The sequence below is a fragment of the Nerophis lumbriciformis genome, linkage group LG10, assembly GCF_033978685.3.
Source record: "Nerophis lumbriciformis linkage group LG10, RoL_Nlum_v2.1, whole genome shotgun sequence".
Classification (NCBI taxonomy): Eukaryota; Metazoa; Chordata; class Actinopteri; order Syngnathiformes; family Syngnathidae; genus Nerophis; species Nerophis lumbriciformis.
The window spans coordinates 16,001,247-16,015,045 of record NC_084557.2 but is presented as its reverse complement, the minus strand read 5'-3'; the positions used below and the strand labels follow the sequence as shown (position 1 = coordinate 16,015,045).

The 13,799-nt window shown below is 37.6% G+C and overlaps 1 protein-coding gene across 1 annotated transcript in view; it reads left to right on the top strand.

Annotated features, from left to right (window-relative positions):
- cecr2 (CECR2 histone acetyl-lysine reader) overlaps nucleotides 1-13,799 on the top strand; it is an 83,169-nt gene that overhangs the window by 37,712 nt on the left and 31,658 nt on the right. The window contains exons 2-5 of the mRNA XM_061970181.2: nucleotides 4,834-4,928; nucleotides 9,398-9,581; nucleotides 11,918-12,045; nucleotides 12,175-12,258. Coding sequence (XP_061826165.1) covers nucleotides 4,834-4,928; nucleotides 9,398-9,581; nucleotides 11,918-12,045; nucleotides 12,175-12,258 — 491 coding nt within the window. The remainder of the gene's footprint in view (nucleotides 1-4,833; nucleotides 4,929-9,397; nucleotides 9,582-11,917; nucleotides 12,046-12,174; nucleotides 12,259-13,799) is intronic.

Genomic DNA, 13,799 nt, shown 5'->3' with positions numbered 1-13,799 from the left:
TTGCGTTTGATTCCGGGAGTAGAAACATATTTCTTGCAGGAAGTCGGAAGTAAATATTGTACATATTACATATTGTTATGATTGTGTCTTTTACTACATTGTGTATAGATTTGCAGCGTATATAAAATGTTGATGGAGGTTTTTGAAGTTTTTTGGGGGGGCTTTGAAAGCTACAACGGTGACTCCCATTAGCCACATCTTGCAAGCGCTTTTATCAGTTTTTAAATCCTAAAAAAAAGAAAAAAAGACGTGTGTTCTTGTCTCTCATAATGATTGTGAACGATAGGCAAATTTCCCCCCAAAAGTGCAGTTCCCCTTTAAGCACTTCTGTGTGCTCATTGAAGAAATAAACCTGATCAGGGGAGCAATACATTGTCTCAGAAGTCCCAACAGATGCTAGACAGCTGAACCAGTGGTGAACAAATTAAGTGTAAGTGAGAAATAAGTGGTTCAACTCAATGAAGGAGGCTGGGAGGACTCACTAGGGGAATTTGTTGAGAGGAGCGGCAAATACCTTCAGGGTGACTTTCTCAGTGAACACCAAGCTCACAAAAGAGCCGTACTGGTGACACACCTTTTGGTGTTGAATCCTTATCACAACTTCTAATGTTTGTCGTACTGTGTGTTACAATGTGGTGTAGTAATGTATCTATCAGCTCACAGCATATATACATACACAGATTGCATCTCTTCTAAATCCTGTTGATCATTAATTTGAAGTTGTTCATGTATTTTGCAAAGTTTACTTTTTTGTCTTGCTTAAGCTTGCAGTGTATTTGTCTACACAAGTGGTGAGAGACTCTCTACAGGATGAACGTCATCTGCAGTCACTCAGCAAGAGATTTGCTTCCTGCCTGGTTATCTTGAAGAAATTATCATGATTATTTCTTGTCTGCCTTTGAAGATACTGAGTGTATCAAAGGTAGTTTGGGGTTGTCTCTGATGATTTAGGCCTAAATGTAAATCTTTTTCTGCTGCGTCATTGTTTACTCTTTCTGTGGTCTGTCCCATCTCTGACCAAGTGTCAATTCTTGCTGATGGATGGGATCTTTCTGGCTGAAGAGGCTGGTTCTTAGAACCAGGAAGTACAAGGGTGCATGAGACAGGATATCTCAGGGCCATGTGCAAATGTGCTTTTACACAAGTAGACACACCCACACACACCCTTCTAATCTTTTCAGCTGGAAGAACATAATGCGCACTCTTGAGCATTTGTGATATACAGCTTAATCATTACGACCAAGCGTAATATACCGTCTGAGGATCAACCATCTTTTATGCAACACTACTGAAACAGTAATTCTTATTCTTTCTCTTGTTTTTAACCATCTATTTTTCTTATCCCGTAGTTTATTTATTTTAGCAAATTGTTTTGCTTCTGGTGTCCATGACCATGCGCGTTTATATTTACCATGAAGACATCTGACGGCTTCGATGTGTGAACAAATACACATTGATGTTGTGGACCCTTCCTCGTAAATATAGTGCCACTTTAAAAGTTGACAAAAAAGGGTTTTGCTTCTGGTGTCCATGACCATGAGTGTTCATGTTTACCATGAAGACCTATGACGGCTTCAAGGAGTGAAGCAAATATATGTGAACAAATACACATTGATGTTGTGGACCTTTCCTCGTAAATATAGTGCCACTTTAAAGTTGGACAAAAATAGGAACAAAAACTTGTCTTGTCAATTTGCCTGTGATGATGCATTTATCTTATCTACCATATTTTTTAGGACTCTAAGGCGCACTTAAAATCCTTTCATTTTCTCAAAAATCGACAGTGCACCTTATAACCCACCTAATGTACGAAATGATTCTGGTTGTGCTTACCAACCTCGAAGCAATTTTATTTGGTGTAATCATAAGTGTGACCAGTAAATTGTAGTCACACACAAGAGGTATCTGTAGACTGCAATATGACGCCAGTAAACAACACCAAAACTTTAAATGTTCCATTGAAAATAAAGATCATTACGCCACTCAAAAATCTGTCAATGTTTTAGTATGACTTTGAAGCCGCACCGCTTGTTGGATTGTCTGTCCGTTACGGCTACCGTAGTCAGATAGTATTACTATGGTGTGTGTGTATATATATATATATGGCACCCATTAGCAGACACATTATCTGGCGTTTTGTTTCACAATATTATGCAAAACCAACTTTACTTACCTTGTGGTACCTGCTGATGTGTATTTGAGATCTGCATAAATCCTGAAAATTTGCGTACGTCCGCCACTATAGTCTGTGCCGATCCCGTAGTCGATAAGCTTCTTTTTCACTATCTTCTTCTTACCCTCTGCTGTTGCCATTTCTAATATAAAGTAGCGTAAAGTTCTAACTTCTATTTTGCTGTAGAAGCGCTAAAAACTACCAGTATAGTGAGTTTTCATAATTCACCCACAGAACTTCAGTTATTAGAGAGTTCCGGTCGGACGTTTTTTCACGGGACACATTTCCGCCGTTGTTGCATTAGTGAGCCACGAAAGAGAAGATGCTGCTCCGTTGTTGATTTAAAGGGGAACATTATCACAATATCAGAAGGGTTAAAACCATTAAAAATCAGTTCCCAGTGGCTTATTTTATTTTTCAAAGTTTTTTTCAAAATTTTACCCATCACGCAATATCCCTAAAAAAAGCTTCAAAGTGCCTGATTTTAACGATCGTTATATACACCCGTCCATTTTCCTGTGACGTCACACAGTGATGCCAATACAAACAAACATGGCGCATAGAACAGCAAGATATAGCGACATTAGCTCGGATTTCAGCGGCTTAAGCGATTCAACAGATTACGTATGTATTGAAACGGATGGTTGTAGTGTGGAGGCAGGTAGCGAAAATGAAATTGAAGAAGAAACTGAAGCTATTGAGCCATATCGGTTTGAACCGTATGCAAGCGAAACCGACAAACGACACGACAGTCAGCGACACGGGAGAAAGCGAGGACGAATTCGGCGATCGCCTTCTAACCAACGATTGGTATGTGTTTGTTTGGCATTAAAGGAAACTAACAACTATGAAGTAGGTTTACAGCATATGAAATACATTTGGCAACAACATGCACTTTGAGAGTGCAGACAGCCCAGTTTTCATCAATTAATATATTCTGTAGACATACCCTCATCCGCTCTCTTTTCCTGAAAGCTGATCTGTCCAGTCCAGTTGGAAATGCATCTGCTTTGAGTGTCGCAGGATATCCACACATTCTTGCCATCTCTGTCGTAGCATAGCTTTCGTCGGTAAAGTGTGCGGAACAAACGTCCAATTTCTTGCCACTTTCGCATCTTTGGGCCACTGGTGCAACTTGAATCCGTCCCTGTTCGTGTTGTTACACCCTCCGACAACACACCGACGAGGCATGATGTCTCCAAGATACGGAAAACAGTCGAAAAAACGGAAAATAACAGAGCTGATTTGACTCGGTGTTTGAAAAAATGGCGGATTGCTTCCCGATGTGACGTCATCGCTCCGAGAGCGAATAATTGAAAGGAGTTTAATTCGCCAAAATTCACCCATTTAGAGTTCGGAAATCGGTTAAAAAAAAATATGGTCTTTTTTCTGCAACATCAAGGTATATATTGACGCTTACATAGTCTGAATGTCATTAAAACAGTTAGCTCCATCTTTTGACACTTCTTCCACTCCCGTCCTTGCACGCTACACCGATACAGCAAAGATGAGGGAGAGAAGACGCTGTCGAAGGTGAGCCACGTAAATAAGACCGCCCACAAAACAGCGCATCCTGAAGCGACTGTCAGAAAGCCACTTGAAAATGGTCTGTAAAACATAATCTATGCAACATTTTGACTAAGGATCCACAATTACATGATATGTAGACCACAAGGAAATGTTTTAAAATTTACAAAAAATATATAATATGACCCCTTTAATGCGCCTTATAATCCGTTGCGCCTTTTGTATGTAAAAAGACCTGAATAGACCCGCTCATCGGCAGTGCGCCTTATAATCCAGTGAGCCCTATGGTCCAGAAAATCCGGTACTTCAGTATATGCGTTTTTAGTTTCTTTCAGATAGACAACATTCAGGTATAGTAGATGCAATATTTTACCTGGACATTTTTGTATGTCTTCTACAGTTTTCTTTAGAAACTTTTTCAAACTACTTTAAAATAGGGAGGAATCATCAGTGTCAAGACTAGAGCTTCATGATTCTGGGTAGAATCACAATTTTGTTGCAATACTTTTTTGGCCGACCGAGAATCCCTGAGTTTTAAAGGACTAGGAATTATGTGGTAAGATTCTGCATGGGTTGTCCTTTTAGAAGGTCGGGCATGGCATGTTACTGCTGGGGCCACCTGCTGCTTGCCATCTCTCTGGTGCTTTTTTTATGTTTCACTCCCTGCGTTTGACACGTACATTTTAGACAGTCACTCAGGAAAAGGGTACAATCACTCACAAAGAAGACATATGCAGTCCAGGATTTTGCGATGTTCAGATTGCGCCAGTTCAATCAATCACCGCGAATAATGCACAACCTTGCAACTTTTTCCAATCCCCATGAATTCCCCGCACGTTTTGGCCAATCGTCATTTAATACTCATGCAATATGAACTTGTACACTTGTTTTTGTTTCACTAAACTGCTAAGAGGTTATTGTTTTTCAGTTATGCATTACTTTGAAAAGTCCCCTCATAATTATTGTGACATAGAAGTCATTCAACCTTTTATATGTCATCCTTTACCTTAACATTGAGTCTTCAGGAATACACTGTACCTGTCTTTATATTTTTAGCCTTTCTTGTGGGGAGATTAACATATTTCTTAAAGTTTACAATGGATTGCTGATTATGCATTTTTCTTGTGTTTTAGGAATTGGAGAAAGCTCTTTCAGAGCAGGACTTTAACTTCCTTGGGGACCTTATTGCTTGTCTTTTGCAGGGATGCTACCAGCGCACAGACATAACGTAAGTTAAGAGTAATAAAAGTGTTATTTATTGACTTATTGTAATCTTTAAAATTAACTAATTCAGAGAAACTATCACTTTCAAAAGTATTGTATTTGTACATTATGTAATGACTTTTTTGAGGTTTCAAGTTTTGGTTAATGGAAACCCACCAATGCAATTTAGAGATGTACAAGTCAACTTAACATTTTAAACCAAACACAAAAAATACTTTGAACATTTTTTTGGCTGTTACCTGTTGTATTTTTCCATGCTATTTTAGCATGGACCACACACACTCTAACCAATGTGATCGTGTGCTTGCGATCAAGACAAGCAGACGGATGTTTTGAAAGCGTTAATCAGACATAATATCAAAATTGTACCACAGAGTATTACTAACATCTGATTGCATGAAGCCTTACAAGCTAAAAAAAAACATTTAGAAATGACAACATGTACACGCACACATGTGTTAAAGGGGTCATATTATGATTTTTTTTTTCTATATTTAAAACACTTCCTTGTGGTCTACATAACATGTAATGGTGGTTCTTTGGTCAAAAAAAATTAATAGATTATGTTTTCAGTTGTCAAGGTGCTTTTTGACTGTCTCTTCGGGAAGTGCTGTTTTGTGGGCGGTCTTATTATTGTGCCTCCACTTTGACAGCGTCTTGTCCCCGTCATCCATCCATGTTGTAGTTTTAGCGCGTCTATATCGAGTCTACTGACATAAATTAGAATTATATGGTTATTTGTATTAGAAATGGCAACAGCGAAGGATGCATGTGCATGTATGAGCCAGTCTGCCGACAACAAGAGGATAGCGGAAAAAAAAGAGATTATTGATACTGACTAAAGCGCAGACTTGGGCCAGGCACTTTGGGGAAATTCATACCACTTATTGATAATCTGCTGTCGTCACCGGAGTGAAAAACGTCACATGGAGTATGAAGGAAGGCAAAATTGTTTTATAAATATCTCCGTATTGCCTTCACGATATGAGTTCAAATTTTCGGGACTTATGCAGATCCCAAATAAACAAAAGCATGTACCAATAGGTAAGACAAGTTGTTTTTGGATAATAGGGCCCCTTTAAGTTGTTCAAAAATAAACGTCTTAGCTGTTGTGCGCAGCAGAGCAAATTTAACAACGCAGCTGTTTTGCCGTCAAATGCTGCATTTGCATTTTGCCTGTTTCAGTATGGATTTGAGTTGGTGAAACCTGGATAACACACTGTATTATAATACTGTGTAAAATATTACTTTAGCGTTGAGATGTCAGCGTATGTTGTAGAGACGCGCTGTGCGTGACGTTAGGGCTGGGCGATTATATGATCGTGATTGTGGATTTGCAATTAATTTGAGTTCGAGCACAGTGATCCGCTCTTGGCATATTTCCTCGATTAAACATGGAAATGTCTGTTAAAAGTTACTGCAGTAATAAACCGTAGGGAATAGTGTTGTCCCGATACCAATATTTTGGTACCGGTACCGAAATGCATTTAGATACTTTTCGGTATTTTTTTATACTTTTCTAAATAAAGGGGACAACAAAAAAATTGCATTATTGACTTTATTTTAACAAAAAATCTTACGGTACATTAAACATATGTTTCTTATTGAAAGATTGTCCTTAAATAAAATAGTGAACATACTAGACAACTTGTCTTTTAGTAGTAAGTAAACAAACAAAGGCTCCTAATTTAGCTGCTGACATATTCAGTAACATATTGTGTCATTTTCGACTCTATTATTTTGTCAAAATTATTAAGGACAAGTGGTAGAAAATGAATTATTAATCTACTTGTTCATTTACTGGTAATATCTGCTCTGTCTACACTTCTGTTAAAATGTAATAATTGGATACTTTACATTAGTTTTGGATGATACCACAAATTTAGGTATCAATCCGATACCTAAATTAGTGACACACATTAGTTTCACTATCCTCCGCAGCTCACCTGTAATCCTGCCCAAGATGCGGATTGCAGACACTCACAAAACGTCTGTGATTGTATCATTGTATTGGTGCTGACTGGGAGAATCAACACACCCACTAATTTGATCAGAAAAAGCATTTTTATATCGAAATATATTTGAATCAGACTTTCCACTCATAAAAAAAACTATGAAGACACTTTGTGATTTCGTTTGTTTGAGAATAAAAAAAACATTTTGTTCCTGAAAAAATTATTGAACTTGTTTTATGTGTTATTACACATTATTTTACAATAACTCAAATTGAAACTGCACTTTAATGTACTTTTATTAAATATAAAATACAGAATTAGAATTTTAAAAACTCCGCAATCTGTTTCCCAAAGCACTAGTGAGAAGCATTGATGTACCGTATTTTTCGGACTATAAGTCGCAGTTTTTTTCATAGTTTGGCCGAGGGTGCCACTTATACTCAGGAGCGACTTATATGTGGAATTATTAACACATTACCGTCAAATATCAAATAATAGTATTTAGCTCATTCACGTAAGAGACTAGACGTATACGATTTCATCGGATTTAGCGATTAGGAGTGACAGATTGTTTGGTAAACGTATAGCATGTTCTATATGTTATAGTTATTTGAATGACTCTTACCATAATATGTTACGTTAACATACCAGGCACGTTCTCAGTTGGTTATTTATGCGTCATATAACGCACACTTATTCAGCCTGTTGTTCACTATTCTTTATTTATTTTAAATTGCCTTTCAAATGTCTATTCTTGGTGTTGGGTTTTATCAAATAAATTTCCCCAAAAAATGCGACTTATACTCCAGTGCGACTTATATATGTTTTTTCCCTTCTTTATTATGCATTTTCGGCCGGTGCGACTTATACTCCGGAGCGACTTATACTCCGAAAAATATGGTATACAAGTAATTATTTAAGGAATACAAATATTAATTTAACCATTTGAAAGTGTTGTTTAGGAAATGTTAACTTGAAGTTAAAAGTCATGTAGTTTTCACTACACATCTGATACTTTGTTTACTGCAGAATGTTTGTGATGACAAGCAAAAAAAACGAATTAGCTTTGAGAGGAAAATAAATTGTTCTCTTTATTTCCAAAAAATTTACCGAAAGAGAAGCAAAACAGTGGCCCCTAAAACCACCGTAGCGTGGGTTACCTGTACAGTTTCACCTGTCATAAGCACAATTGTGTATATTAATAAAATGACAGTTGTCAGCTGTATGCATACCTCAATCAAACATGGAGGAAACGTCTGTTACAAGATACTGCAGTAGTAATCCTGCACGAGACAATACGATTTTAATAAAATACACATTTTAAAAAAAGTATTAATCAAGAACAGATGATATGAAAATAATTAATTATGATCATTTGTTTTGCCATATCGCCCAGCCGTACGTGACATACACCTCCAAAATAATCCTCCAGTTGCCGATGACGCGGATGGTTCAGGCTCACTGTTGTAATGCGTGGATTTATTTTATCTACCATAATTTTACTTCTCAAATTATAATTATTCACTTGCGATGGGAAGCTAAAAAAACATTGTGGTTAATGCCTGAATGGGGTTTGCCCTTTCTGATACAGTTTACGCAACTTGGGCAAGAAGCATAATGGTACCAGTGAGCTGATATTCAGAGAGGCAAGAGTGATCCAGTTTTTCCACCCAGGCAACCAGTAACAGTAGGACAACCTGCTTTATTGGACTGGACAGGCGCCTGCATCCTGGGGGTGGCTGCTCACCACTGGCCTTTCACAGAGCTGCCCTTTTCATCCGCACGCGTTAAACGCTCTGGCGGAGCGGGGGAAGGTGCGCGGGAGGGTGTTGAAGAGGAAAAGGGGATAGAAAGGAAGAGAGAGATGGGGTTAGTGAGGAGGGGTGCCTACAGCTGTGTGAAAAGTGCACACTGCTCTTTCAAGATAAGCCATTTTTTTCTGGCCCTCTTTCTCTATGTTGCATAGATGCTCAGCCCCGCCCCAAGGTCTTGTTCTTTTCTTCTGACTTGGAACTAAAAGGTACAGATTAATCGGCTTGGCCCAAACCGTAACCAACATTTATTTGCCAGTCCAGTTTGGTGAAAGGCTCACAGCGAACATGGCTTTCAATCCTACATCCACCAACTATTTACGAAAGAGCTCCAATTCTTCTGCAAGTTATGCGCAGTAGTGGTGAAACTTGCAGTTCATATTAAAGCCTGATTTTGTGTTTTTGAAAAGAGCACATTCATTCGAACCATAATTCTAATGACAAATTAAACTGAATAGTAATTCCATTGTCATTTATTTTTGTATGCACAACAACCAACGAGTCAGCCCCATGAAGGGAAACAAAACACGCATTCAGGATTGATGTATATCCCCTTTTGAAAAAACAGTCCCATGACTTTTTATCTTTGTAAACTTACAATATCAGTATCAGGATCATTACTTCTCTCCACTGTATATAATAGACTTACTGAGGAAAAAAAAAAACTAAGTCAAAAACATACTGTTGTTGTGTCTTCAAAAACACAGTCCCCAGTGCTTCAGCCGCTACTTGGATGACATCATCAGCTACAGATGGGAGCTGGAAGAAGGGAAGCCCAACCCACTTCGAGATCAACCTTTTGAAAATCTGCCCCCTCGCACTCAAGTGGAATTGCTGCACAGACTCTGCGACTACCGTCTGGATGCTGCTGATGTGTTTGACTTGCTAAAGGTACATTACTGATCCTGGTTTACCTTGTGGAAGTGTCCGGCCAGGCCGAGGTAAAAATTCAGAATTTGGAATATCATTTCATTTTAAGGATTGAAATATGAATTGAATTGGCGCCATGTCTCATGATTGGAATTACATGAAGTGGAATTAAATGCATTCCAATTCAGATCAATTATTTATAGTCAAGTATAGAAGAAGAAGAAGTGCGCGGTGCATGCTGGGATATATGACTGCGCGAGGCTTGCCGTTTCATTTCCATTTGTTTATGTAAAGACCCCAAAATGGCTCCTATTAAGAATCACGCTTACGGCGCAGAGTTTAAACGTAAGACGATCAGTCACGCAGTAGAACACGGGAATAGAGCAGCAGCGACACTGACTCGATTAATGACGACTTCGACGAGACGGAGCAGGGCATGTTGGATGCTGTGTTCGCCCAACTGTTTAATTCGGACACTGAAGAAGAAGAATTCGAGGGATTCGTGGATGAGGAATAATTTCATAACGTGAGGTTTTCATGTTTATTTTGTGTGTTGTGTGACATTAATGTTTGAGCAACGTTGAGTTATTGATATATTGGTATTGCTCTGCACTATTTCGAGTGTTACTTTATTGTGATTGAACGTTTGATTTACCGTAACAGTATCACTGTTTTTTACGTGTTTATTGAATCAGGGAAAAGTTCCCCTCCACTATGTGATATAAATGTTGCACTACATGTTATTCCTTGCTGTTGTTAAAAGATAAACAAAACACCACGTCACTGACTTTACCTCGGGGAAAATAATAAAACAGCTGTTTATTCATTTTGGGAGTGAACAGAGTTGTCAGAATGCTTGTTTGTAATCTATTAATAAAGTTTGACTGACCTATCTGACTGTTTTGTTGACATTCCCTTTAGCGCAGCTCCATCTAATGGATACATAACGTAACCCCAGCCTCTACTGTAGTGTCTATTCTATGCGCCTTATAATGCGGTGCGCCTTATATATGAACAAAGTTTTAAAATATGCCATTCATTGAAGGTGCGCCTTATAGTGCGGAAAATACGGTATATGTTTTATCGAAGATGATTTAATTCTAAATTGTCAATGAAAAACACTTTGTAAATAAAACATAATTTGTATAAAGTTGAAAGTATTTCTACTATATAAAGCATAGTTCTGGATTACACCAACATAGACTTTCAATTTTACTTCCTTCAAATTTGACTTGCAATTCTACTTTCTCTTTGTAATTTCAATTCAAAATCAATTTAAAGTCATTGAATTGAATTGGGGGACATTCTCAATTCAATTTGTAATTTTGCACCAGTGATGTAAACACAGTACAGGCCAAACGTTTGGACACACCTCCTCATTCACAACACAACTGATGGTCCCAACTCCATTGATAAAGCAAGAAATTCCACTAATTAACCCTGATAAGGCACACCTGTGAAGTGAAAACCATTTCAGGTGACTACCTCTTGAAGCTCATCGAGAGAATGCGAAGTGTGTGTAAAGTAGGGCTGCAACAACTAATCGATTAAAACCGATTATAAAAACAGTTGGCTATTAATTTAGTCATCGATTTGTTGGATCTATGCTATACGCATGCGCAGAGGCATTTGTTTTTTTTTTTGTAATTTTTTTTAGTTTTTTTTTAATAAACCTTTATTTATAAACTACAACATGTACAAACAGCTGAGAAAGAATAATCAAAATAAGTATGGTGCCAGTATGCTGTTTTTTTCCAATAAAATACTGGAAAGGATAGAAATGTAGTTTGTCTCTTTTGTCCGATTATTAATCGAAGTAATAATCGACAGATTAATCGATTATAAAATTAATTGTTAGCTGCAGCCCTAGTGTAAAGCAGTAATCAGAGCAAAGGGTGGCTGTTTTGAAGGAACTAGAATATAAAACATGTTTTCAGTTATTCCACCTTTTTTTGTCAAGTACATAACTCCACGTGTTCATTCATAGTTGTGACGCCTTCAGTGACAATCTACTATGTAAATAGTCATGAAAATAAAGAAAACGCATTGAATCAGAAGGTGTGTCCAAACTTTTAGCCTGTATATCCTTTAATATTTCAAAATAGAATTCCTTTGCCTAGAAAACCTAAGAATACTGATAGTCAGATAGATGATGTAGGCCATAGAAAGTTTTTTTTATGTAGGATATGTAAGATTCAAATGTTATCTAGAAATGTCAGCCTTCCACAAGTTGCAATAATATACCAATCTTATTCAAACATTAATAGTGTATGTGTAAATAATGATGTATGCAAGATTAATCAGGTCACAGTCAAATCAGTCATATCACTCTCACTTTTACTCTTCTCACCCACCAGGGACTGGATGCAGACAGTCTGAGGGTGGAACCGCTAGGGCAAGATGGGAATGGAGCCCTCTACTGGTATTTTTACGGCACTCGGATGTACAAAGAAGAACCACTCAAAAGAAAAGCAGACAAAATCAGGTACAAAAAAATCTTTACTCACCTCAGTCCTTCACCAATGAAATGGCAATGCAATTAAAGTACATGCGAGTTGTTGCTAATTTTTCTTACTTAGAGTTCGAAATTTTTTTCCTGCTGTCTTCTTTGTAGTGAAACCCCTGAGTTAACTTTACCAGAGAAAAAGAAAAGGGGAAGACCACCAAAGAAGAGAAGATTGGAAGATACTGATCTAAGGTGAACAATGTTATTCTTGTCAGTTCAAACATGTGTTAACGTCTACAAAACCTTTACATCTGGTTGCTCGGAGGCCCTAGGTATAGCTAAAAAGGAAACGTGGTTAATCCTTGCCGCACATTCCATGACTGTCAGCTGTTGCATAAATTATTTGTCAAGAGTTTGCACAGTCATGATGAGTTAAATAATGAGGTTCCGTGGGGGAAAAAAAGTTGAAAATTAATTTAGCAGCGTTACATAAACAATTATAGCGAAGTCATATTTAGTAAAAAATATTCTGAGCAATACTGACATAAAGGTACTGTTGCTGTACGCTTAGCTTTTTCACTTGAGCACCAGTGCTACTAAACAAAAACATAGGTAGCACAGATAATTTTTCGTAGCAATATTAAATGTCTTATATATCACAATTTCAATAACACTGAACGTACACATGCACGCTCATACATATAAACACAATGCCATCATAAGGCCTTTCAACACAGAACATCACTGTTGCTAACACGAGTGTAAGGCTGGGCGATATTGACCTAAACTCAAATTCCGAATAGTTTGGCCCATGAACTAACCTATACATGGAAATATCCGTTGACATAACTAAATATCTCCACAATGCCTTGATTTTAAATTTTCGGGACTGATGAAAGGGATAAGCAGTACAAAATGGACGGATGGATGTCGGAGGTCCCAAATACACACAAACAGGTACCAACAAGTAAGAAAATATGTTTTGTATAATAGGATCCCAACTTAAGAGGTGTTTTGAGAAAATAAAAAAATAAAAAGACTTGAAAATAATATAAGGAGTCAAATATAATATCCAATCTTCTTTTAAAAAAACATTTAGCTATGCTCACCTCTTCATCTAACAAAAACATAAAAGAACAAAATGTAAGAAAGTACCCTGCTTGAAGAGGGCATGTTTAAACGTCAGCATCAACATGAAAATAATTGTACCTTTAACGTTGGTGTTTTTATAGTTAAACATTATTATTGGACATACACACAAAGATGTTAGCCATGAACACCAACCTGCCAACTGCTTCATGATGCTGTGTGACAGGCTGTGTTCTGAAAATTACTTTTAAAAAGTCATTCATTATAGTTACTCCAGCAAAAATGTGTTTGAATTACTAACGGAATTACTCTTTCGTAAATGTAATTCATTACCTGGGAAAGTAATGATTGCGTTACATAAAAAATTTAAAAAAAACTTGTCATATGCGAGCATTGCACGTGCGTGAGCGCGCCTTTTTAAAAGGCGGCGCTTGTTGCCTAGTGACGTGAGACATCAGCAAGTCCAGCTTGAGGTGTTTTTGTCAGCTTAGCAGGCCAGCATTGGCAGTTTGTCGGCTCTGACGGCAGCTCTTTTGAATCTTTCACTGGTTTGTGTTACCTCTGCTTAATAAATTGATTGAATGTGCTTCCGTGACTATATGTTCTTGTCAACAAACGGGGTATTATTTGAATGGCAAGTTTGTCACTTCAATTATTGATTTGTTATTCAATATTCCTTCGACCTACGTAGTTACTAGCACGCA